The sequence below is a fragment of the Pseudopodoces humilis genome, chromosome 24 (genome assembly GCF_049639895.1).
Source record: "Pseudopodoces humilis isolate 2021_Gansu_Grassland_sample_001 chromosome 24, ASM4963989v1, whole genome shotgun sequence".
In the NCBI taxonomy this organism is placed as follows: Eukaryota; Metazoa; Chordata; class Aves; order Passeriformes; family Paridae; genus Pseudopodoces; species Pseudopodoces humilis.
The window spans coordinates 484,065-506,506 of NC_142223.1; the positions used below are offsets into that span (position 1 = coordinate 484,065).

Here is a 22,442-nt window from a genome sequence, read left to right on the forward strand (position 1 = left end):
TGTATTTGAGGTTTTTAGGAACTTTTCCCACCGATGGAGGCTTGGACTGGTGATGTTTTGAGAACAACAGTGTGGCCCATTTTTGGATCCAAGGTGCCATCCAGCACAGAGACCCCAGCAAAGAGCTGGATCCCCCATTTCAGGTTGCTGGAGCAGAACTGAAGGAAGCACTGCTGAAGCTTGAGGTGCTGGGGTGTCATATGGATCCCCCATTTTTCCCTCACCATTGATTATTTCCTTTGAGGCCAGCGCCCCAAAGTGCACCAAAGCTGCAGGCTGGGCCCTGGCTCAGAGGGCTGGGCACCTCATGTCCCCAAACCCACTGTCCCCTCCTGTCCCCCTGGACTGTGAAGGAACTAACATCTCCCCTTACCCGCCTCACATCCCCTCCTTGCTGTGAGAGAACCAATGCCTCCTCTCTTGTGTCCCCTCACTGTGTCATGGTGGACCCAAGGCCATCTCCCCTCACGTCCCCTCATTAATCCCAAGGCTGTGCCACCTCCTCAGTGCCCTCACGGTCCTCAACATCATCTCCCCTAATGTCCCCTCACTGAGTCCTGGGATTTGAGGGACCCAGTGCCACCTTCCCTCACTGTCCACTCACATCCCCTCACATGTCTCCACGCCATCTCCCCTCAGGGGCTCATGAGGGCTCGACCGCCATCACCCCTCAGGGTCCCTCGCCGGGTCACGAGGATGGCGGGAGCGGGCTGGGTTCGGCTTCACTCGGCTCTGTTCGGTCGAGCTGGGCCCGGTTTGGCTCCGTTCGGCTCCGCTCGGCCGGGCTCGGCCGGTCCCTCATCCCCGGACGGGGCGGTCCCGTTGCCGGCCCGGGGCGGGCAGCGCCGCTCGCTCCCTCCCTCCGTCCCTCCCTCCCTCCCTCCTTTCCCGTGACCTCAGTTCCCGGCGGAGCGCGGCAGCACCGCGGCTGTGCTCCGCTGTGCTCCCGCGGGGCCCGCTCGCCCCCGCGCCCGGCCATGGCGCGCTGAGCGCCGCGGAGCCGCCAGCCCGGGGCCGGCCGGGGCAGCCGGCAGGACGGAGCCGGCAGGACGGAGCGGGCCCGGCGGGCGGGACGGCGCTCGGCCTGCGCCGGGCGGGCGCGGCGGGCGGCGGCGGGCGGAGGCGCCATGGAGCCGGCGGAGGTGAAGGACCGCATCCTGGAGAACATCTCCCTCTCCGTCAAGAAGGTGAGAGCGGGAGCGCGGCGGGGGCTGCGGATAAAGGCCTGGGGCCAGCCCTGGACTGGGGCTGCGGGGTTGGGGACAGCCCTAGGACGGCCCTGGACGCCGGTGTAGGCCGGTGCTGGGGTGGCGGTGTGCTCGACAGCCCTGTGAGGGTGGGGATGTCCCTGTGCTGGGTCTGGGGACATCTGGGAGGACACTCCTTCTGCCGGGGCTGTGGGATTGGGGATGGCTCTGGGGATCCCGCTCTGCAAGCGCTCTGGGCCTGGGGACATCCATGGGGACCCCGTCGGCTGGTGCTGAGGACAACTCTGGGACCCCTTCCTGTCCACAGCTGGGGCTGTGGGCCTGGGGACTCCCCTCTGCTCAGGGGTGCCCGTGGAGCCTGTGGCTGCAGAGGTGCTGATGGGACACAGATGGTACAGAGGTACACTCTGGGACAGGAGTGTGGGATCAAGGGCACTCAGTGTCCCCTCTGACAGAGCTGGACATTTTTGGGGGTGTTCTTGGAGACCCCCCTGTGCTGAAGGTGTGAGGTTGGATGCAGCCCTTCTGGTGATGGAGGGGTGTGGAGGTCACCCTGCCAAAGGGACACTGGCAGGATCACCCCCAGGACCCTCTGTCTTAAATGGTTGGGATATACTGGGATTCTCCTGCCCAGGGTTCCTCTTCTCAAAGGACAGGATTGAGGGAACCCTGTTTCCTGGGGCTCTGTTCAGGAGGGGTTTGGAGTCCAGCCTAAAACCATTGTTGTAGAGGTTCTTCCAGCCAGGCATGTCCTGTGGGGGGCACAGGATAGACGGGCAGGACCTGGGACATTCTCCCCATGGACACAGGGGATGTGTGGTTCATTCCTGTGCCCTGCTCTGTGCCCTTAAAACAGGGCTCTGAACACATTCTCTCACCTTCTGCTTGCCTCTCATTTCTCCTCGGATGGTTCCTTAAAGCTTATGCTGTTGGTGGAGGCATCCATGAGCTGGCACAGAGGGGACCAGGATGCTGGAATCTTTGGGAAGGCCAGAGGAGTGACTTGTAAGGACATGCCAGAAGTTCTGGGTTGGCCCACACATGAGCTCCAGCCAACCTTGAAAAAGAACTCCTGCTCCATTTGAGGAGGCAATGGGAGTTTCATTTGTGTTTGTCCCAAGTTTTAGGGGAAAGGCTCTGTGTACTTGCTGTTGTTTCTTCAGTTGTTGGGTTTCCTCTGCCTTATGGAATAGGAGTTTTCCTGTGCTCTGCAGCATGTCCTGACACAGATTCATCCTTGAAAACTTGTTTTATGAAGACCAGCACGAGTGAATTCCAGGTGTTATTAAGAAAGGCATGGCTGGACACTGCCTCTGGGGTGTAAGATGGATGTGCAAACCTCTCCCAGCTTTTTTCTTCCATGGATGGCCCTGACCTCTGGTCTCTTGCCTTTTTGTTCTCTAAAAATTAAGGATAATCTTATATCTGTCTGGAAATCAGTGGATGTTCAGTCTGCTCTAAGCTCTGTTGCAATGCTTCTGCCTCAGTTTCCCTGTATGTATAAGGAATACAACTTCACACACAGGATTGGTTGAACATAATTTATTTGCATTCTGAAAATCCTTGGAAGATCATGTTTGGAAATGCTAAAAAATCAATGTGATGTTTATTTTAATTACTGTTGTGATTGAAGAGGACTCTTCAGCTCTAGCTCTGCCAACACACCTTGGCCTGCCTCATCTCTGCCAACTCCTGTCTTGGTCCAGCAGTGAAAATTTTGGGATTTTCTAATCCTCTCTGTTCATTCTCGTTCAGAGCAAAACTCAGGGAAGCGCAGGAGCCTACTTCAGGCTGATGGATTCATTTCTACCATCCCAGTGAAACCAAACTCAGGCCATGGTGAAATTCCACCCTGCTTTTTTACCGCCAGGATGCAGTTCTCCTTCCTCAGGGAAATCACTATGGAGCTGCTGTTTTTTCCCAGTGCTTACCTCTCCCACTTCAGCCTGAACTCCCTGGTACTCTTTTTCTCTGTGAGTGGCAAGAGCAAAGTATTAGGTTAAAGGAGCAAGTGGCTTTGTGCTGGGAAATCCTACTCTCCATCATCCTCGTCTTGAGTAACTCCTTGGCACTGGAATTTTGTCATGGGGCTTGGAGGAGTTTTCCAAGCATCCTTCCTCTGATTTCAAAAGCTTCCTCACAGTGTGGGTTGCTCACTCCTTACTTTGACCGCTGGTGCAGGTGTGGAATGGAGGATTTGGATGTGTCTATGGTGATGGTTTTCTTAGCTGCAGACCCAAAGAGGAGGAAACAATGCCTTATTATTATCTGGAGTTGCCCAGGGAAGAGCACCCTGTGCTCAGCAGCCTCAGATGGGGAAGGAGAGGAGCAGCAGCACAGCCCTGGGAATGGTTTGACACTCAGGGCTGTGACTGCACCTGGCTGTGACTTCAGCTTTTACCAGGTGCTGCTGGATTTTAGGGATGGGGGAATGAGAGCACAAGCAGTGGGTGAATTCTGTACAAATCCACAGGAAAAAAATGCTTCAATTCCAAGCAAATCCCTCAAACCTCAGTGAACAGGACTGATTATCTTATTTTCCTGGAAAGACATGAGGGATGGAGCGCAGATGGAAAAGCGGCAAGTGTGCTTGGAAAGGGAAATTCCAGCCTGTGGGGTTCTCTGTGTGGTTCCCAGGTACCAGGGGGAGATCAGTGGTAGCTCTGCTGTGGATTTCAGAGGTGTGAGGTTGGAGGTGTGAAGTCAGGCCTCTACTGAAAATAGTGAGGCAAAACACCTAATTTAGACAAAATAGACTGCTCCAACCAGAGAGATGTCAAGAGGTTTCTGCTCTTGGTAGCTTCAGGAGAGGCTGGGAAAGCTCAGCACTGGGGAGCTGGGTCTTTGCTTCAGTTCCAAGGGAACTGAGAGAACAGTTTTGATTTCCCATCTACAGCTTGTCCTCTGAGTCCTCCCTGGGAGGACTGTAAATGAATTCACAGGGTGGTGCTTTCTGCACACATGGACAGTGTTACTTCCATCTTCTGACCGTTTATTTTCTCTTACCCCACTCAGTTCCCCTTCTCCTAAGAGGGCGGTGCTCCAGCTCAAATTACTGCACAAATTGATGCCTAACCCTTGTTTTTTGTGAAGATTTAGGGCTTTTTTTGGGGCAGAGGGCTGGGGATAGACATGTTATAGCTCAGTGTACAGGCTGTAGTTCACTCAAGTCCTTGTTTCCATCTAGGAGATGCTGCTGTGTGTGATGGCAGTGGGATGAGAGCAGCTTCCTGGTGCTGCCTAGGTGAACTCTAAACATACCAGAAATACCAACAACTTCAAATCCATCCTTGGCCAAGCATCTGCTGGTAGCCAGGAGCTGTCACAGGTTCCCTGGCCCATGAAGCTGGTGGTTTGTGTTCTCTTGGGTTTCCTTGAATATTCCCTGTGTGCAGGAGGGGTTTAGTGCTCTCCTACCTGGGATTAGGTGGTGAAAATGCAAAGTCCTTAAACAATGTTACTGCTGGCAATTCCAGGAGCTGAATGTAAAATCAGAAAAGAGTTTAGAATCCCAGATTTTGGGACTCCTCTCTGCTTTTCAGGCTGTTCTGCTGGCTTTGAAGGACACACATTGCCATGAACTCTGGAGCAGCTGATTCTTGGTGCATGTCAATCAGGTGGAGCAATGGTTTTTTGCTGACTTCACAGGAGTTGTTGCCAAAAGCTCTGGCTCTGCTCTGTTTCTGCACGACTTTGGGAAGGTTTCCACTGCTCTCACAGCAAGTTAATGCTGACCCACTGCTGCCTGTCTCTGGGTTGGATTTTTAGCCCTGTACCTCTGAAATGCCTTTACAGTCTCCTGTGCTGCTGAGCTCTGCCTCGTGACACCTTTGCTTCTCCTGCACAGCGTTGGGTTTGGGCATGGCTTAGTGCCCCCATGTCCTGGAGAGGAGCAGGGAGTGCTGGAGTGGAGCATCCTTACTCAAATCACATAGGGAATGTGCTCATCTCTGCCTGGCTGGATTTATTTAGCCCAGCTGCTGTGGACACAGAGGCAGCAGCTCTGGAGCTGTAAAACAGCCGGTCTCTTGCCTTCTGCTCCCTTTTGAGAGGCACCTCTCTGGCTCAAAGACCACAGGGGTTTTATCTCTGCCAGGGTCACTCACATCTCTTCAGGCCACATCTGTTGCTGCTGCAGGGACACATGAAGAGGGTAGCCCTGCATGTTCCTTTGCTGTGTGTCCCAGGTTTGCCAGCTGCCAAAAACCTGTGGGTTAAGGTAGCAGCAATCTCATGGAACTCCAGAGTTGCCCATGAAGACAAGACACAGGGGTCACTCAGGGGCTTTGTGTATTGGATACAGCTGTGTATTGTTTGGGTTACTTGAGTATTTCGAGGTTTATCTCTTTAGAAATTCCTCTTGCCTCATCCCAGTGATCAGGAAACTTCTCTGACCATCCAGGAGCCACTCTGGTAGTCACACTCACACCACCACAGGTCTGATGATGATCCAGGGTTCATCATCCACAATTTCAAGGAGATTGGGTTCTGCAGGTACCTAAACTGATGTTTGTCCTCCATAACACCCAAAATCAGCTCTGGAGCTGAGGGTGGACAAGGCTGTGATAACATTTTGGAAATTAAAAAATCCCATTTGTTCTCCTCCCTCTAACACAAAGCGTTTTGCTAGGAGAGCAGCTGGTTTAGGAGGGTGAATTTGGCCATGGTTCTCCCAGGGAGCTAAAGGAAAGCCTCCAAGCCTCTCTGCCTCTGATTGCACAATTTTGGTGGCTGTTGAGTGCTTTCAGCTTTCCCCACTTCTGGTGAACTGGTCCAAGAGGTGTGACTGAACTAAGCACGGGCTGGAGGCTGTGGGCAGTGGGGAGGGACTTGGAGCTGCGATACAGAGCGTGTGGGGGAGCAGCAGCTCCCTGGGAGAGCAGTACCTTGCTTGCTTCTGGTGTGTTTGCCACTGGACTTGGGTTTTTTTCCCCATAAAATATATTTTTTCTGTTATGCTGAGCATGTGACCTTCCCACCTGCCTTTGGTTAGTTTACTAGTTAACTTTGTTAGCTAGTTAGTTAACTTTGCTGTGGGTTTCAGGCTTGTGTCAGGCTCCTGGCTCTCCACATCTCCAGGCTGCTCCAGTGGCACTCGTGGTGCCTTCCAGGTGCTGATGCTCTGAATGTGCCTGGTGTGTTTTTTCTGGAAGGTGCATGAAGTGGGAAGCTGGGCACTGAGGCCAGTGCTGGTTTGTAAGGAGTGTTGAGCCAGATCATGTGTGTGACCTCCAAAACGTCCTGCTAGAGCTGGAGTTTTAGGCCTTTGTGTTGTACAAGTGTATGAGAGAGACTGGCACCCCTGCCATGACATTCAGCCTGCATTTATGGGTGCTATGGAAAACTAGGAGTTTTCCAGGCACAGGAGTTCAGCCTCCTCTTTATCCATTTGCCACTGAATGTCTGTACCCTCTGAGCAGGTGTGAAAGTGGCAGTTCTGAGGTGTCTGTCCTGGCCCTTCCTGCTGTGTCTTCCCTTGGCACTGAGCTGTCATTGCTTGGGACAAGGTCACTTGCCCTTTTTTGTGCTCCTGGAGCTCCGGGATTGCTCCTGAGGGTGCTGAGCTGTTGCAGATAGGGAAAACCCCTCATCTCAGACCATGTGCTGTGGGTGAGAATGAGGGTTTTGGAGCACCTCTCCCCTCTTCCACCCCAGTTAAAGAGCTGAGGAATGCAAAGGATGTTTGTTGTTCTTTCATCATGTTTGTCATGCCAAACACGGAAATACCAAGCAGAACAAGTGAAATGGAATTGATGCTGGAAAGCTGCTGGTGAAACATCTGCAGGGCAGATTTACAGAGGGGAGATGTGGACTCAGTTGGGTTGTGGGAAGCCCTGAACAGGTCAGGAGACTATTTCAGTATTCCAGTGAGATTTTAGAATTACTGAAGGGATTTCAAAGCCACCACAAGAATGATTAGATTTGGGAATGGGCTTTCCAGAACAGATCCCTGATTATTTGTTGGCTTCCCTTGCAACACAGGAGCTCTGCAGATCAGGCTGGAAAGCCTCACACTCATTGAGAGCCACTGTGTAATTAATATGTTATAAAATTGTGCAAGGAAGAGCCTGTCTCGTGTGTGCCAGCATGGGGTGGAGTGTGTCACTGCTAGAAAAATGAACTTGTGATTGGTAAACAGCAATTAAATCCTCCTCCTCGATGGGAACGAGGTGTAAGTGTTTCCCAGTGGCAGCCAGGTCTCTGTTCCCGTTGGACAAACACCCTTCTGCTCCAGGCTCTCCCAGGTGTGTTCAGCCCATGGTGTTGTGGCCCTCCCCCTGCGCAGGTTCTGTCCCAGGAGCTCAGACCTGGTGGTGGCTGCAGAGTGGTCCCGGTGAATGCAGGGCTGGGATGCCTTCTGCATGCCAGCAGTGTTTATTTTGGCCACAGGAATGTCTATAAATAGCCCTGGCTCAGGGCTCCAGCCTATGTCCCTTACGAGGGGAGTCCTTCATCTGAGCCAGCCTTCAGCCCTTCTTCTGGATTTGGGGCACCAAGGAGACAAGGGGAAGAGCATCTCTCTGGAAACCCAGTGAATATGTTTTTAACCCAGTTATTTGCCTCCTTCCTGATCTGCCCAGCTCCAGCCCAGTGTGTCAGGGAGCTGCTTTGTGGGTGCCTCATGAATTTTGGTCACCACCTCCCAGACAGGTCTGGCTGCAGAGGGAGAAGCTGGTTCAATTATCCATGTGTGTTTTATAACAACTTACAGGAGACTCCATATAAATACTCCATAAAATTCCATTTTCTGGGGCAGTACCACATCACTCCTGCCATCACCACACTCGGGCAGGTGCTGGGATCATCCCTCATCATCCTTGGGGTCGTAATTCCTACAAATTTTCAACTAGGCATTGGATCTTTGAAAAATGGTGCAGCTGGAGTTTGTTCCCCAGTTGGGAAAGCTGTTTCACCCTAACTTCTCTCTGTGTGTCTTCACCCTTCTTCCCAAGCCAGAAACACCTCCCCATCAGCTTTTGCAAGTCTTTCCCCACCCTGGCTGGAGGGATGACTCCACCCAGGAGATCCTGCGGCTTGCTGTGTCTTGTTTCCTCCCTGGACAGGGTGGCTGGGCAGGGATTCACCTGGCTGATGTCTTTTGGGAATTGCGCTCCAGTGAGCCATGCCTGCCCTTGGCTGGGTGCTGGAAGCCTTTGGCAGTGTTTATTTTGGAGGTGGGTTTGCTCTGGGTATCGCCATGGGGCCAGGTTTGCCAGCAGCCTCCCCAGGAAGGGGGATGCAGGGGAAGCTGGTTTGCACAGAGCAGGAGGCTCAGTGCTCCTTGCAGAGCAGCTAAAAGGGACACCAACCTTTGGTGTAACACAGAACAAACCCTCCAAAACCTAAACCCCTTCCTGGGGGAAGATTGGGATTTTCCAAGGAAAAGAAATCTGTTTTTTAGATGGAGACAGCCAGCATTTGCTAATAGTTTGCACCTTTGGATGACAGGAGTGGGTCCATCCATGGAGAGGGATGGGAGCTGTGCACTGGCTGCAGGAAGGAGCATGACAAAGTTCTGAGTTATTTTGGGGAAAAGGAGGAAAGAAAAAAGAGGAAATACTTCTATTTCCTCATCTCTTCTGCTGGCCAGGCTTGGAGTATCTCTGTCACGAGGAATTCCTCCAGTCAGAGGCACACACAGGCTCCAAGTTCCCTCCACACTGACCTCCCCAAGCTGTGTCTCCTTTTTTTCAGTGGTGAGCTAACAAAATGCCTGATTTATTCTTGTTCCCCCCCAGCTCTTCCCTACAGTTGCATTTCCCCAGTCCAGCACAGATCCTGCAGAAACACCAGAACCTCCTCCAAGGGTGGCCCAGCTCCCTTGCAGAGCCCACAGCCTGGCTGGGACAAGTTGGGAATTTCTGAAAATAACATATATATTGTCTGTAATATTGTTGTGGCTCAGCTGAGCTGTTCTTGCTTGTTGCCAGCAAACTGCCATGGCCTATCCAGCTGAGATTACATCCTGGGAGAGTAATCTCCCTGCCTGGATGCCAGGGATGTGTGAGACAGGACCTAAATAGATCCGTAAGCTCTGGGGGCAGGAGGAGGCCTGTGGGTCAGCTGGGAAGGGATATAGGATTTGGGTGCAAGGGGATTTCTAGGATTTCTAGCAAAACTGAGGAGAGGCCTTGATCATGTCAGAGCCAGAAACAGAGCAGAGCTGGGGTTTATTTCTGCTCTGAAGCACTTTGTGGTGGCTGGAGAGGAACCACCAGACTCTGCTGTAGTGTTAGCTGTGAGGGAAGAGGCTGCTCACCATTGGGGAACTTGGTTGTGCAGCCACCATGGCACTGCTGGGCAAGGTTCTCCCTGTGGTTACTGCCTTTAGGGTCCTCTCAAAACAACGGCTACACCCTGTGAGTAAAACCTACAACAGACTTTAGCAAGCTGAAGGATCCCAAAAAACTTTAATGCTGGGTGTGAGTGTTTTGGCACTTCTGCCTGCTCCTCATGGGCTGGAGAAGGGCATTCCAGCCATCCCATCTCTTCTTTCTGCAGCTGCAGAGCTACTTTGCTGCCTGTGAAGATGAGACACCAGCCATCAGAAACCACGACAAGGTCCTGCAGAGGCTCTGTGAACACCTGGACCACGCTCTGCTCTACGGGTGAGCCTGGAGCCTGCCTCTGGAATGCTGCATTTCCCCATGGCAAAAGCCTGGTGTGCAGCCTCAGCATGAGGAAAGCATCTAGGCAGGGATTGGGGTGGGATGAAGAAGCTTCTGCTTAATTTTCCTCTGGGATTTTTCTTCCTCCAGACTGCAAGATCTCTCCTCGGGGTACTGGGTTCTGGTGGTTCACTTCACACGCCGGGAAGCCATCAAACAGATCGAAGTGCTGCAGCACGTGGCCACCAACCTGGGCCGCAGTGAGTACTCACAGTGTCCCCAGCTCTGGCTTTGGGGACACTGGGGAGGCCCAGCTTGTGCTGAGGAGTTGGGGCTGCTGGTGGATAGAGGGAGCCGTTGAAATCTGGGTTGCAGGCGAAGGAATAGCGGAATCACTAAAGCTAGAGAGGACCTCTAGCCCTCAAGTCCTACCATTAGCCCAGCACTGCCATGTCCTTCCATGTCCTAGGCCTGTACTGGTGAGAGCAGAGCTGAGCACAGACTCTACTGTCACTTCTCTCTGCACCAGAATTTGTGTCAAATCTCACCTGGGCTGATTCACAGTGATTCTCCCTCTGCCTCTCCCATCTCCCAGCATTACTGGCAGGGTTCCCATCCTGTGCTGGAGAGACACAGCTGTGTGGCTACTTCTTCACCTGTCTTTCACCAATTTGACTCCAAATCATGAATCTCTCACTGGCATTTCCCCTCCCACCCCCCCAAATTTCCCTCATAGTTGCTCCCCTCAAATGATACAAATGAGTGATCTGAGGGGTTTTAACTAATTTGTGACTATTTCTAGGCTTGTGTCACTTCTCAGGTGTTTCCAGATACATCTCTCTGCTGCTCTGTTTCCAGGCCGGGCCTGGCTGTACCTTGCCCTTAATGAAAACTCCTTGGAGAGCTACTTGAGGCTGTTCCAGGAGAACCTCAGCCTGCTGCACAAGTACTATGTCAAGTGAGTATCCCAGCTCCTTCTCCCTTGGGCAACGTTTGACATCCCTCCATGTCAAAAAGCCAGCCTGAATTTTCCAGTGGGGGACAAGCAGTTGATGAGGGTTTTTTTTTCCTTGTGGGATTTAAGTGATTAATTTGAAGGTCCTAGATGTGAATGCACTGTCCTCCTATCTCAGTGAGGCACTTCAAGCGTCTCTCCTAGTTCCTGCTTTTACTCTGCAGTCCCCTTTACATTTTCCATGATTTCTGAGGAGCTGCTGAGCTCCTGTCCAGGCACCCAGCTTTGCTGGACACCTGGAAGTGTGGCTGTAGCTGAGTTTGGGGACAGCACAGAGTGGCTGCCCACGGAGGCAAGTGGACTGCCAGCTCCAGGGCTGAGCTATGGCAGCTCAGAGACGCCCCCAAAGAAACAGAAGAGCCCTTGTAGCTGCTCCTTCTCTTTCCCACATCTGTAAAGCTCTTTTGTTCCTCCCTGTGGCAGGAATGCCCTGGTCTGCAGTCATGATCATCTGACCTTGTTCTTAACACTGGTGTCTGGACTAGAGTTCATCCGCTTTGACTTGGACCTGGTGAGTGTTGGGTCTGTTCTCCTGGCTCTGGGAGAGTGGGAATGTGGAGCAGGGCAAGTCCAGGTGGGACAGATCCCACAACTTGGTCCAGGGTGAACCTTCTTGTTGACCTTCAGCTGAAAACGTGATGCTGATGATTTTGGGAAAGACTTTTAGTCTTTGGGGATCCAACAATGGGATTTATTCCTGTTGCTCAGTTCTTCATTGTTTGGAGGAGGAACAAGGCAGCTGCAGGGCAGATTGATGGGGATAAAGTTGCTGAGCTCTGCAAGTGCAGAAACCCTGGTGTCCCTCCAGGAAACACAAATCCACTGGATAACCCTTGGTAACCTCTGGGTTTCCTCTGAGAGGGACACTGAGAAGGGACCTTCGAGGGGACAGTCCCACTGTTGGGTGGCATTTCCCCCAGCTGTGTCAGTAACAGTGACTGGAGCCTGACTCTCACCGCATTCCCTGCCCTGCAGGATGCTCCATACTTGGATCTGGCCCCATACATGCCAGATTACTACAAGCCTCAGTACCTGCTGGACTTCGAGGAGCGCCTGCCCAGCTCCGTGCACGGCTCCGACAGCCTCTCCCTCAACTCCTTCAACTCTGTCACCTCCACCAACCTGGAATGGGACGACAGTGCCATTGCTCCATCCAGTGAGGGTCAGTGGGTTTTGGGCACAGTGTGGGCAGGGCTGGGTTGTTCCCACATCCCCTTCACATAAGAGCAGGTTTTAGACTGGAAAAGACCAAAGCAAGAGACCCAGCAGCCAGGCTGGGAGTCCTTCCTGTCTTACATCCTTGGGAGGCAGGACAAGGGGGAATGGGTTTAAACCTAAGAGTTCTAAATGAAAAGATGGGAAATTTAGATTAGGTATTAGGAAGAAATTCTTCCCTGTGAGGGTGGTGAGGCCCTGGCACAGGGTGCCCAGAGCAGCTGTGGCTGCCCCATCTCTGGAAGTGTCCAAGGCCAGGTTGGACGGGGCTTGGAGCAGCCTGGAATAGTGGAAGGTGTCCCTGCCCATGGCAGAGGGTGGAATTAGGTCAACTTTAAGGTCCCTTCCAACCCAAACCATTCTGTGCTGATTCTGTGCCTCAGACTGGGAGAGAAGGACTTTCCCTGCAGGCACCCCAGGCCACATTCCCATCCTGTGGGTGTTAGCAAGAACTGGAGCAATCTCCCCACAGAGTGAAGGCCTTGCCTGCATCTGAATGTGGCTTCCAGGGCTGCAGGGGAAGTTTTAAGTGTTTGTTTCGCAGTCCAGGGACCCACATGTGCTGGCCCTGGTGGAGATTAGTTTCCAGAATCTTCTCTGTGTCTCTGGAATGGGAGAAAGACAGCCAGTGGTCTTGGAGGTGTTGGTTTTTCCTCTTGCTACATCTTGAGCAGCCTGATGGGTGTCCCCAGCCTTCTGGTGGATGGCTGCTTAATGCTCAAGAGAAGAGGACTTTGGAATAGAGACCCAGGAGATTTTGGAGATGGATTTTGGGTTTGGCATCATCTCAGCCTATTCCATGTGTCCAGGCAGTGGCTATGCTCTGTGTCTCAGTTTCCCCAAGAACAGAGGGGTTTGGTGCTGATGTAGGAATGCTGGATCAGGACCCAGGAGGGCAGGAACTGCTGCTGTTCCTCTGGTGTGGAGGAATTTAACTATTACCCATTTCAACAGGAGCTCATCATTTCAACAGGAGCATGTCTCTACCCTGAGAGTGTAGGTAGAACTGGGGACTGTAGGATCAGAGGCCAGGTTTTTTCCTTTAATCAGATACCTGGCTTTGCAAACAGTCATGAGTCAAACATCACAGTATCTTTTGGAGGTGTGAAGTGGGGAAACTGAGGCACATAGAGATTAAATTTTTTCCCAGAAAGGATCAAGCCCTAGGTGACAGTTTATCTAGTTTAGCTTCCCAGCAGCTTGAATAATGGGGCCTTCACCCTTCCCTGGTCCCTTTGTAGCTCCCATAACACTGGTTGTTCCAGAAGGCACAAGCATTAGTGCAGCTGGTTTCCATTCACATCCACATTCCCTGTTTTCTCATGTGTTTCAGATACCAATGGACAATTGTTTTGTTTCTTCCCATTCCCATCTCCCTCCCCAAATCCCCTTCACACTCTCCCCAAATCCCCACTTCCATCCCCACTACCTGTATTTCTAATCCTGAGTTTTATCCCTCATTTTTGTAGATTATGATTTTGGAGATGTCTTTCCAGCAATGCAGACCATGCCCAGCAGAGACTGGGAAGGTGGGACACGCTCATCTCTTACAGCATTTTGGTTTTCTCTCTGCATTGCTGCCCCCTGAGCTTGCTGCATGTTCCCATGTTTGTTTCTTTAACAACCAGCTGCCCTGTCCTGATGGAATTCCGTACAGGCCCAAAATGTGGGATGTGCCAGCTGCCCTCATGCCATGGATTTCCTCTTTGGGGTGAAGCACACAGGGTGCTGATTGAAAAACTGATCCACCATCATTGCTTTCCTGAAAGCCCCGGAAAACAGCTGAACTAATTCTGCTGCCTTTAATTTGGGGCATTTTGCAGTGAGAGATTTGGGAAGTTTTGTTTTCCCTGGATCACCCTGTCCTGTGTTAAAACTTCTCCCATGAAGCCACAATATCCAGCATATGGCCTTGCTCAGTTAGGGTCCCTACATTATTAATTTTGCCACTTTTTAAACCCACTTACCAGCTACCTCTGGCCTTTATGGCCAAGAGCACTTGTCCTGTTTAAGGGAATTTGTTCTTCCTCCACATGCAGCCCCTGTGCATATCCTCCACTGGAGCAGCATCCTCTCTGCCTCACCCCCAGAGGAAACACACCCACACTCCATCCTTTTAGCTCAAAGCTGGATGGTGCCTGAGGGTACTACCTGAATATTTGGGGAATATATGGGAAAATCTGCCTGAATTCCATGTGGATCGCTCTCAGGCTCTAACATGCTCCCTCTTGCTTTCTTTCTTACCCCACGCACAGGGATGTCACAGAGGTGGTTTAACCTGTCCCTGGAGGGTACAAACCACATTTCCAAACCCAAGGTGCAGCCAACAGCTCCAGTGTGGGTGTTGTGTGGAGGCTGAAGCCCAGGGGTGCTGGGGGGAGACAGATCCCTCTGGATTTGAGGATTTAAAGCCCAATTGACATCCCTGGTCACACTCTCCTTGCTCCAGGGCTTTTTCAGTGGGAACAAAGTGGCATTTTGGAATCATCCAGCACAAGCTACCTGGATTCGTTTTACAAGGGGTTTCATTTTCCTCCTCAAACCCTACACCCCAAATCAGTCTGCCAGGGCTGTGGTTCTCTTCCCCAGGGGTTTTTCTAGCTGGCTGTGAAAAGGAATCATAGAATCATGGAATGGTTTGGATTGGAAGGGACCTTAAAAATCATCTCGTTCCAATCCTTAGTCATGGGCAGTGACACCTTCCACTAGACCAGGAATGGTGCTGGAGAAGAGAAGGGCATGGATAACTTTCCTTTAACCATGATTTTGGATGGATAATAGATAATAATAGTCCAAACATGTCTCCTGCAGCCCTTCTTCACTGCTCTTTTTCCTTCTGAAGACTAACATGGGCCCAGCTGTTTGTGCTCTGCCCTGTCTGTGCTGCCTGCTGTCCTCGGACCCCCGTGAATGTTTGTCCCCTCTCCAGCACACTCCAGCCCCCACATGTGTCTCATGTGAGCAGAGGAGAGGAGCCAGCTCTGTCAGGACCGCTGCTCCATGGGCTGGCTCTGTGTCTGCCCCTCCAGCTGAGCAAGCACCTTCCCACAGCCCCATGGCAGAGAGAAGCAGCAGCCTCATTGCTCATTGTCACCTTGCTCAGGTGGCCCCAAGACCCCTCAGACTTTTCCCACAGACACCACCTCTGTTCCTCCACCCACCTGCTGGCTCCTGGGGGGCTGAGCTGTTGTGTTCTGGCACTCTCTGAACTGCAGAGGGCTGCAGGGTCTCACGCTGGCCTCCCTGTCCCTCCTCACCAGGAGCTGCTGGCACCCACACAGCGCCCCAAGCCCCCGGCGCGTGGCTCGGTTTGATCTAACTCCATCCAGGAGCCCGAGCTGATCCACGCTGCCCACCTTGTCCCTGCAGATGGAGACCTGACGGACACGCTCAGCTGCCCGCGCTCCACCACCTCGGAGGCCAATGGCAGCAGGGCCACAGCCAGGAGCCCCACACAGCGCCACAACCCCTTCAATGAGGACAAGGCTGAGGTGCCATCCTCCTCTGACACCACACCGGTGCACACGGCTGCCCGGGACAGGGCAGAGGCCACCCCCGAAGGAACGGACCAGTCCGAGAGCTGCACGGAGCTGGAGGTCATCAGGTAGGGACAGGGCTGCTGGCCTCAGGGGGTGGCAGATGTTGAGGGTGTGCCACCTCCTCTATCCCAGTGAGGACAGTCTCTGTGCTGCAGCCTTTATTCAGCCCCGTGAGGCTGGGCTGGGTCCCTTGGGCTGATTCCGCATCACCCCCTTTCCCTGCCAGTGTCGGAGGGCTCAGAGTAATCCATGAGCGTTTGTTTGGAGCTCTCTCCAGCTGGTGGCAGCTTTGCAGCAGCTCTGGGCTTGGATCTTCTCTCCCATCCTGTCCTTCCTCCTGTTTGTCAGTGAGCTGTGACCAAACCTGTCGTGGGAGATGCCTCTGCAGAGCTCCTGGCTGGTGTCCTTGGACCCCAAGGGATCCCTCAGAGCCCTCAATCCAGACAAAGAGCTCAAGGCTCTGCTCACACCCAGCAATGAGGACTCCCCAAACCCGCCCAGCAGGGCTGTACTTTGTTCTCATGCCTGGTTTTCCCAGGGAAGGAGCAGAGGAGCTGGGTTTTACACGTCATCCCACATGGGAGGCACAGGGAAGGGGAGCACTGGGCTCACTTCCCAAACAGGGGTAACCTGGCAGCAGTTTGGGTGGTGTGGGTGCTAGAACACTTCTGCAGCACATCCCGTTGTGCTCCAACCTTCATCTCCCTCTTCTGGCAGGCGGGGACACGGCATTCCCACCTCTAGAAACCTCCTCCCTTCCCAGCTTCTTGATCTCAACCAGGGATTTCTCCCACATCACTTAAGCTTCACAACCATTTGTGACCTTGTTACAGCTGAAGGAAAGCCCAAGGTGCTGTGTCAGCAGTGACACCTCTTTTTGGGAGAGGTAGGAAAAAGCGTCCATAGCTTGTCTCATGAAAGCTGGCACGGAGATGGGGGCTCTGCATGGCTGCACACTGAGCGATGTTCTTGATAGAAGAATTTCTCTGCAATAGGGAAAATTGTGAAGGAACGTTGTTGGGAAAGGGCTGGACCCCCATGCGTATTGCAGAGTCTAAACAGGTACAGTGGGTGATGTTCTTCTCTGTCACAGGCTAGCCAAGAAGAAGAAGACAGGCAAGAAGAAGAAGGTGAAGCCCGAGGAGGCGGTGAGCAGCCCGGTGCCGGCAGCGCCCGAGGCCAGCGGGGACAGCGGCGTCAATGGGCTCAGCGACAGGGAGGAGCCGCCGAGAGACGGGGGCCCCGCTGCCCCGGCTGGGCCGGAGGAGAGCAGGGAGTGCGCTGCCCTCGGCCCGCTGGCCCTGCGCATCCCCGAGATGAAGGACACGTCCATGGAGAGCGTGGGGCAGCCCCTGAGCAAGGTCATAGACAGGCTCAACGGGCAGCTGGACCCCGGGGGCTGGAACGCCGCCCTGGAGCCCCCCGGGCAGCCCTTTCGGACCGGCACGCCAGGGGAGACCCCGGATGGATCGTCCTCTGGCGACTTTAGCGAGGGGATTTCAGCCCCCATGGACTTCTACCGATTTACCGTCGAGAGTCCAAACGCTGCTGCACCAGGTGGTGGCCACCATGACCCTCCAGGGCCTGGCCAACCGCCACATGTTTCTGGTAGCCCTGAGGCTCCTGAAGAAGAAAGCAGAGAGGGAGAAGCAGTTGGGGCAGTAGAGGAACCTGAAAGGGCAAATGAACCTCAAACTAGCCAGACAGAAACCACCAACACACAGGCTCTCTGTGAGCCCAAGAAGGAGCAGCCCAGCCCTTCCCCGAGCAGCGCTGAGGACTCTGGGGTGGAGGAAGGGCAGGGCAGCCCCTCAGAGCTGACCCATCCCTCCGAGTTCAGGTGAGGATGGGTTTGCTCAGCAGGGAGAGCATCTTCAAAACAATCTTGAGCTCGAGTTGACGCCCTCCCTTTTGTCCTCGGTTTGCGGGACAAAGCCCATCCTTCTCCAGGAGGCACAGAGGGTCAGAAAGAGAAGGTCTTGGGGAGCTAACAAGTACCCAAAGCATGGACATGTTCAACAAGGAAGGGGATTGCCCTTCCTGGACTCACCCAGCATCACATCCATGTCCATCCTCTGCTGTCTCTCTCTGCAGGGTGGATAACAACCATCTCCTGCTGCTGATGATCCACGTCTTTCGGGAGAACGAGGAGCAGTTGTTCAGGGTAAGGGGTCTCCATCAATCAAAGGATCAGCTCTGTGCCTGCATCAGCCCAGGGCTGAGAGCTCCTTCCTTTCCATGCAGATGATCCGAATGAGCACGGGGCACATGGAAGGGAACCTGCAGCTGGTCTACGTCCTGCTGACGGATTGCTACGTGTACCTGATCCGCAAAGGTATCTCATCCCGACAGCCTCTGGGCTCAGTGGCAGGGCTGGAGGCTCCATCCATGGCTTGTCCATGGGTTAGACCATCACTGCCTTCACTGCCAGTTCCCTCAAGTCCCCTGGTGAGAACAGGGAGCTCAGATTGGCTTGTCCCCAGGAGCCCTAGGACACGTGTCCCGTGGCTCTATGCTGCCCGGGACATGGATCGGTTTGCAGGTGCATCGCTGCTGCTGCAGAGGGGGTGCTGTGCCCCCCTTCACGTGGCTGTCTGTGTCTGTGCCAGGGGCAGCGGAGAAGCCGTACATGGTGGAGGAGGCCGTGTCCTACAACGAGCTGGATTACATCTCGGTGAGCCTGGCTGGGGCGGGCAGCCGGGGGAGCTGGAGACGAGGGGGGTTCAGTTCTCACCTGTCCAGGGGTGAAGGTGCCAGGGGAATCACAGTGGGGTGTGTTTGTGTCCATGGGGAGTGTTCTGTGCAGTGAACCTTTGAGACTGGGAGAGCTGGCAGTCATGCTCCTTCCAGTGCCACCGCCGTGGGTGCCCACCTTGCTCATGTCTTTGCATGGACAGCACTGACCACTGACCCACTCCCTGGGGCCAGAAGCCTGGTCAGCCCTGCTCTGTTGCCCCTCATCCATCCCATGCCTGTGTTCCCTAACCACTGCTGTGTGGTGCAGGTTGGGCTGGATCAGCAGACCGTGACCCTGGTGTGCACCAACCGGAGGAAGCAGTTCTTGCTTGACACTGCCGACGTGGCTCTCACAGAGTGAGTGGGGAACTGGAGCATGGAACTCTGGAATTCTTGGGCTTGGGGACAGGGGGAGACTCCAGAGACAGCCCTTCATGACAGCCCTGCCACCCGTGAGGGGTTTATGGGTTGGTTTTTGGTACCCCAGCTGATGGCTAGAAATGCCTCAGGCACGGATACAAAGAAAGTATCTTCCCTGGATACACAGTCACCCCATCCCTCAGTCTGAGCTTTGGGACTCTGGGCAATGATGTATCCCTGTGTCACTTGGGATAAGTAGGGATGAGCTCTTGAGTTCCAAGGGATGTCCCCAGGTTTCTGTGTGTGCTAACAGCTCAGGGAGGTGACCATCAGGTCGTACTGGGATCTGCAGCCTTGTCAGAGATCTCTGCCTCCTTCTCAGGTTCTTTCTGGTCTCCTTGAAGTCAGCCATGATCAAAGGGTGCCGGGAGCCCCCTTATCCCAGTATCCTCACAGATGCCACCATGGAGAAACTGGCACTTGCCAAGTTTGTGGCACAGGAGTCCAAGTGTGAGGTGAGTTTGGGTATCACCACCATCAGTGCAGGTGACAGAGGCTCACAGGAGCCTCCCTTGACCTCTCCTGGTTCTTACAGGCCTGCAATGTGGTTGTGCGTTTCTACGGCCTCGTTCACTGGGAGGACCCCATGGATGAGGCGCTGGGACCCGCCAGCAGCAGCTGCTCCTCTGCAGAGAACGCCATCACCAAGGATGGCATCCTGCACTACAAGGCAGGCACCTCCTACCTGGGCAAGGAGCAGTGGAAGCCCTGCTTCGTGGTGCTCAGGTGGGCACTGGGGCTGTGGGTCAGGGCTCTTGGGAGAAGGTGCTGGGAGCACTTTGCTGCCCGAGAGCTGCTTGGGAGGTGGAGAGGACTCATCTTGCCACCTAAAGGGACCAAGCCACCCGTTTGGTGGCTAAAGCCACCATTTGTGGATGCCCAGCAGCAGGAATGTGACCCCACAGGGCTGCACAGGTGGAGGGCAGGACAGGGGTGGCTGTGGGACCAAAGGCAGGGGATACCAGAGCTGAGCTGACTCCAGTTACCCTCTCTCATCTTCCCAAACGGCAGCAATGGGATCTTGTACCAGTACCCAGATCGCACGGATGTCACCCCTCTGCTCTCCATCAACATGGGGTAAGTGGCACCCAGACTCAGCGGGGATCGAGGAGCTACTTGGGGTATCCAGGGAGGGGTTCCAGGCTGCATCGTGACCTGGTCTATGCCCCAGGAATTCCAGCTGCTCCTGCCTGGGGGCAAGTGCCCATATGTTTTGGCTGCAGTGCATGCCACTGGAAATGGGCTCATTTCCTTCCCTGGATGGGGCCTTGGCCTCTGAAGGGGGATGTATCCCTTCAAGAGCCCTGCTGGGAGACCCACTGTACTCAACTCCAGCTCTCCTGCAATGTGAAGAGCCTGGAGATGGTCCTTGGAGCAATCCATGGATGGGAAATGAGTGCTGGGAACAAGGGTGAGGTGCTGCCCAGGGAGGGCAGTCAGAGGCTGTTTTCAGGCTCGTGCTGGCCCATCCATCCCACTCATCTCCATCCTCCCCCTCTCTCCCAGCGGCGAGCAGTGCGGGGGATGCCGGCGTTCCAACACCACCGACCGGCCCCACTCCTTCCAGGTGATCCTGACGGACCGGCCCTCCCTGGAGCTGAGCGCCGACAACGAGGAGGACATGGCAGACTGGATGCAGTACTTCTGCCAGGCTGTCTCCAAAGGGGTGAGCTGGGGACAGGCCCTGAGTGGGGGTGCTTCAGCCCCCTCCTTTGCCCAGAGCAGGAGTGTCTGCAGGATGGAGCTGGCAGCTTTATCCTGAGCCAGGAGGGTTTCCCCACAGGGCACCCCATGGAGCTGGGGCTCCATCCTGCCAGGTTTTACCCTCCCTTCCCCACTCCACGCAGGTGATTCCCCACGGTGTTGCCCCCACACCCTGTGTTCCCTGCTGCCTGGTGCTGACGGATGAGAAGGCTTTCACGTGCCACGAGGACTGCCAGACCAGCTTCTTCCGCTCGCTGGGCACCGCCGAGCTGACGGACGTCACCGCCGTCTCCACAGAGGCCGGCAAGGAGTACTGCATTCTGGTGAGTGCAGGGCTTTGGGACCCCCAGGGCTGGGTGAGCACCCAGGGCTGACACCTGACCTCTCTCTTGGTGTTTAGGAGTTTGCTCAGGACAGCAAGGAGTTCCTGCCCCCCTGGGTCTTTTATTTTAGTTGCACTACAGAACTGGAGAGGTTCCTGTCAGCACTGAACGTCGTGTGGAGGAACATCTACCAGGTGAGCATGTGGGGCTGCCTCACACCCTCATCGAGTGAGGGAGGGCAGAGGGGTGAATTTGTCCCTGTAGGGTAAACCCAGCTTTCCCACAAAGGGCAAGAGAGCCAGGGAGCTCCTCTGGGTCCATATAATCACAGGATGTGGGATTTAGAGCCTGGCAAGACAAGCCATGGGCACCCAGTACTGGCGAGGGGAGTGGGAGGAATGTGGGTCAGCCCTGCTGTCACCATATCCACGACACAGGCGACTTTCCCATGTGGATCTGAGATGGTTTTACAGCAAGAGGGAGAAGTGACTGTTGTCTGTCACTCCTGACACCTCACACCTGTGTTTCAGGTCGATCTCCAGCACAAGGCCATTGTGGATGCTGCTGTGAAGAAGAAATGTGAGGATGCCCAGAGCCTCATTGACAGCGCCTGGCAGCGCAGCGACAGCCTCTGCCGGGGCCGGGCCGAGCGGGACCCCTGGTGTTAACCCTGGCCAGGGGAGGACAGCTCACAGGGGCCCATTTTTGGGGATCAGGGCCTGTATCTGGCCAACTGGCACCCCAAACCCTCCTGCCATTGCTTGGTCCCCACCAGGGCTGTGCCTGCAGCGTGGATCCCGCGCTCTCCGCCGAGCCAGGGACGTGCGGCATGGTCTGGGGAGCAGCCAGACGCTGCAGCACCTGCGCCTTTCTCCTCGTCCGGCTGCCACGGGGCAAATAATTTGCCTTTCACAGAATGGAATCCCAGCAGTAGTGAAGGAGAGGGTGGGAGTGGAGTGGGCTGGGACAAGCATCCCCGTTCTGGTGGGGAGCAGGACTGGGACTTGTTCATTTTTGAACAGGGTTGGGGCGAGGCGGGAACACTCAGTCGCTACCGTGCATGTTTTGTTGCTCATACAATCACCGAGGACGGCATCGCTCTGCCTCCTTCTCCTGGAGAGCTCACCTGGGGCCTCCGGACACCGCTGAACCACTCACAGCCTGCCCAGGAGGTTTGAGGCTAAGGAAGAAGGAACAGGGCCAAATACTCGTCTTTAAACATGGTTTTAGGAGATCTCAGCAGCCGGTTTGTGGTTTGAACGCTGACCCCGTGCACTGGGGGAGAAGAGATGGAGTCCCACGTTCTTGTTCTTCAGGTGTCCTGAGGGACGTGGTCACGTGGCTGCCACCAAACACGTCCCCATCTCCTCAGCTCACTGCATCCGAGGCCAGCGAGGAGCCATCGCCACTTGCGCTCACAACGAGCACTTTGGGGCAAACCCCAGCTTTTAAATAATATTAACAGTAATAATAATAACCTGGAGACCTTCTCATGTAATATATGTTCACGGGGCCTTTTTCTGGGAGGAAACGTATGTGACTGAATGTATATGTACATACATCTGCTTCCTTTCCCCCCTCCCCAAATAAACAGACCTTGGTAACTCAGCCTTGGCCCCAGGCCAGATTCTGCCAGCAGGGGCTGCTGCTGCTGCCATCGCTTTGGAGCGTGT

General features: G+C 54.3%; 1 protein-coding gene across 2 annotated transcripts; it reads left to right on the forward strand.

Moving 5' to 3' along the window:
* The first annotated feature begins 1,068 nt into the window (after positions 1–1,068).
* On the forward strand, positions 1,069–22,377 carry PLEKHM2 (pleckstrin homology and RUN domain containing M2). 2 transcript variants are annotated; one of them, XM_005528236.3, is made up of 20 exons: positions 1,069–1,187; positions 9,711–9,817; positions 9,968–10,077; positions 10,676–10,775; positions 11,256–11,343; positions 11,808–11,994; positions 13,517–13,576; positions 15,417–15,651; positions 16,680–17,426; positions 17,681–17,750; positions 17,831–17,921; positions 18,196–18,260; positions 18,591–18,679; positions 19,065–19,197; positions 19,278–19,468; positions 19,754–19,819; positions 20,249–20,408; positions 20,590–20,769; positions 20,847–20,963; positions 21,300–22,377. In XM_005528236.3, exons 1-20 carry the CDS (start codon positions 1,128–1,130, stop codon positions 21,435–21,437), a joined length of 2,994 nt encoding a protein of 997 aa, XP_005528293.2. In that variant the 5' UTR covers positions 1,069–1,127; the 3' UTR covers positions 21,438–22,377. The 2 variants fall into 2 exon arrangements, with proteins under 2 accessions (XP_005528293.2, XP_014112771.2); XM_014257296.2 differs by lacking the exon at positions 13,517–13,576.
* Positions 22,378–22,442: the final 65 nt, after the last annotated feature.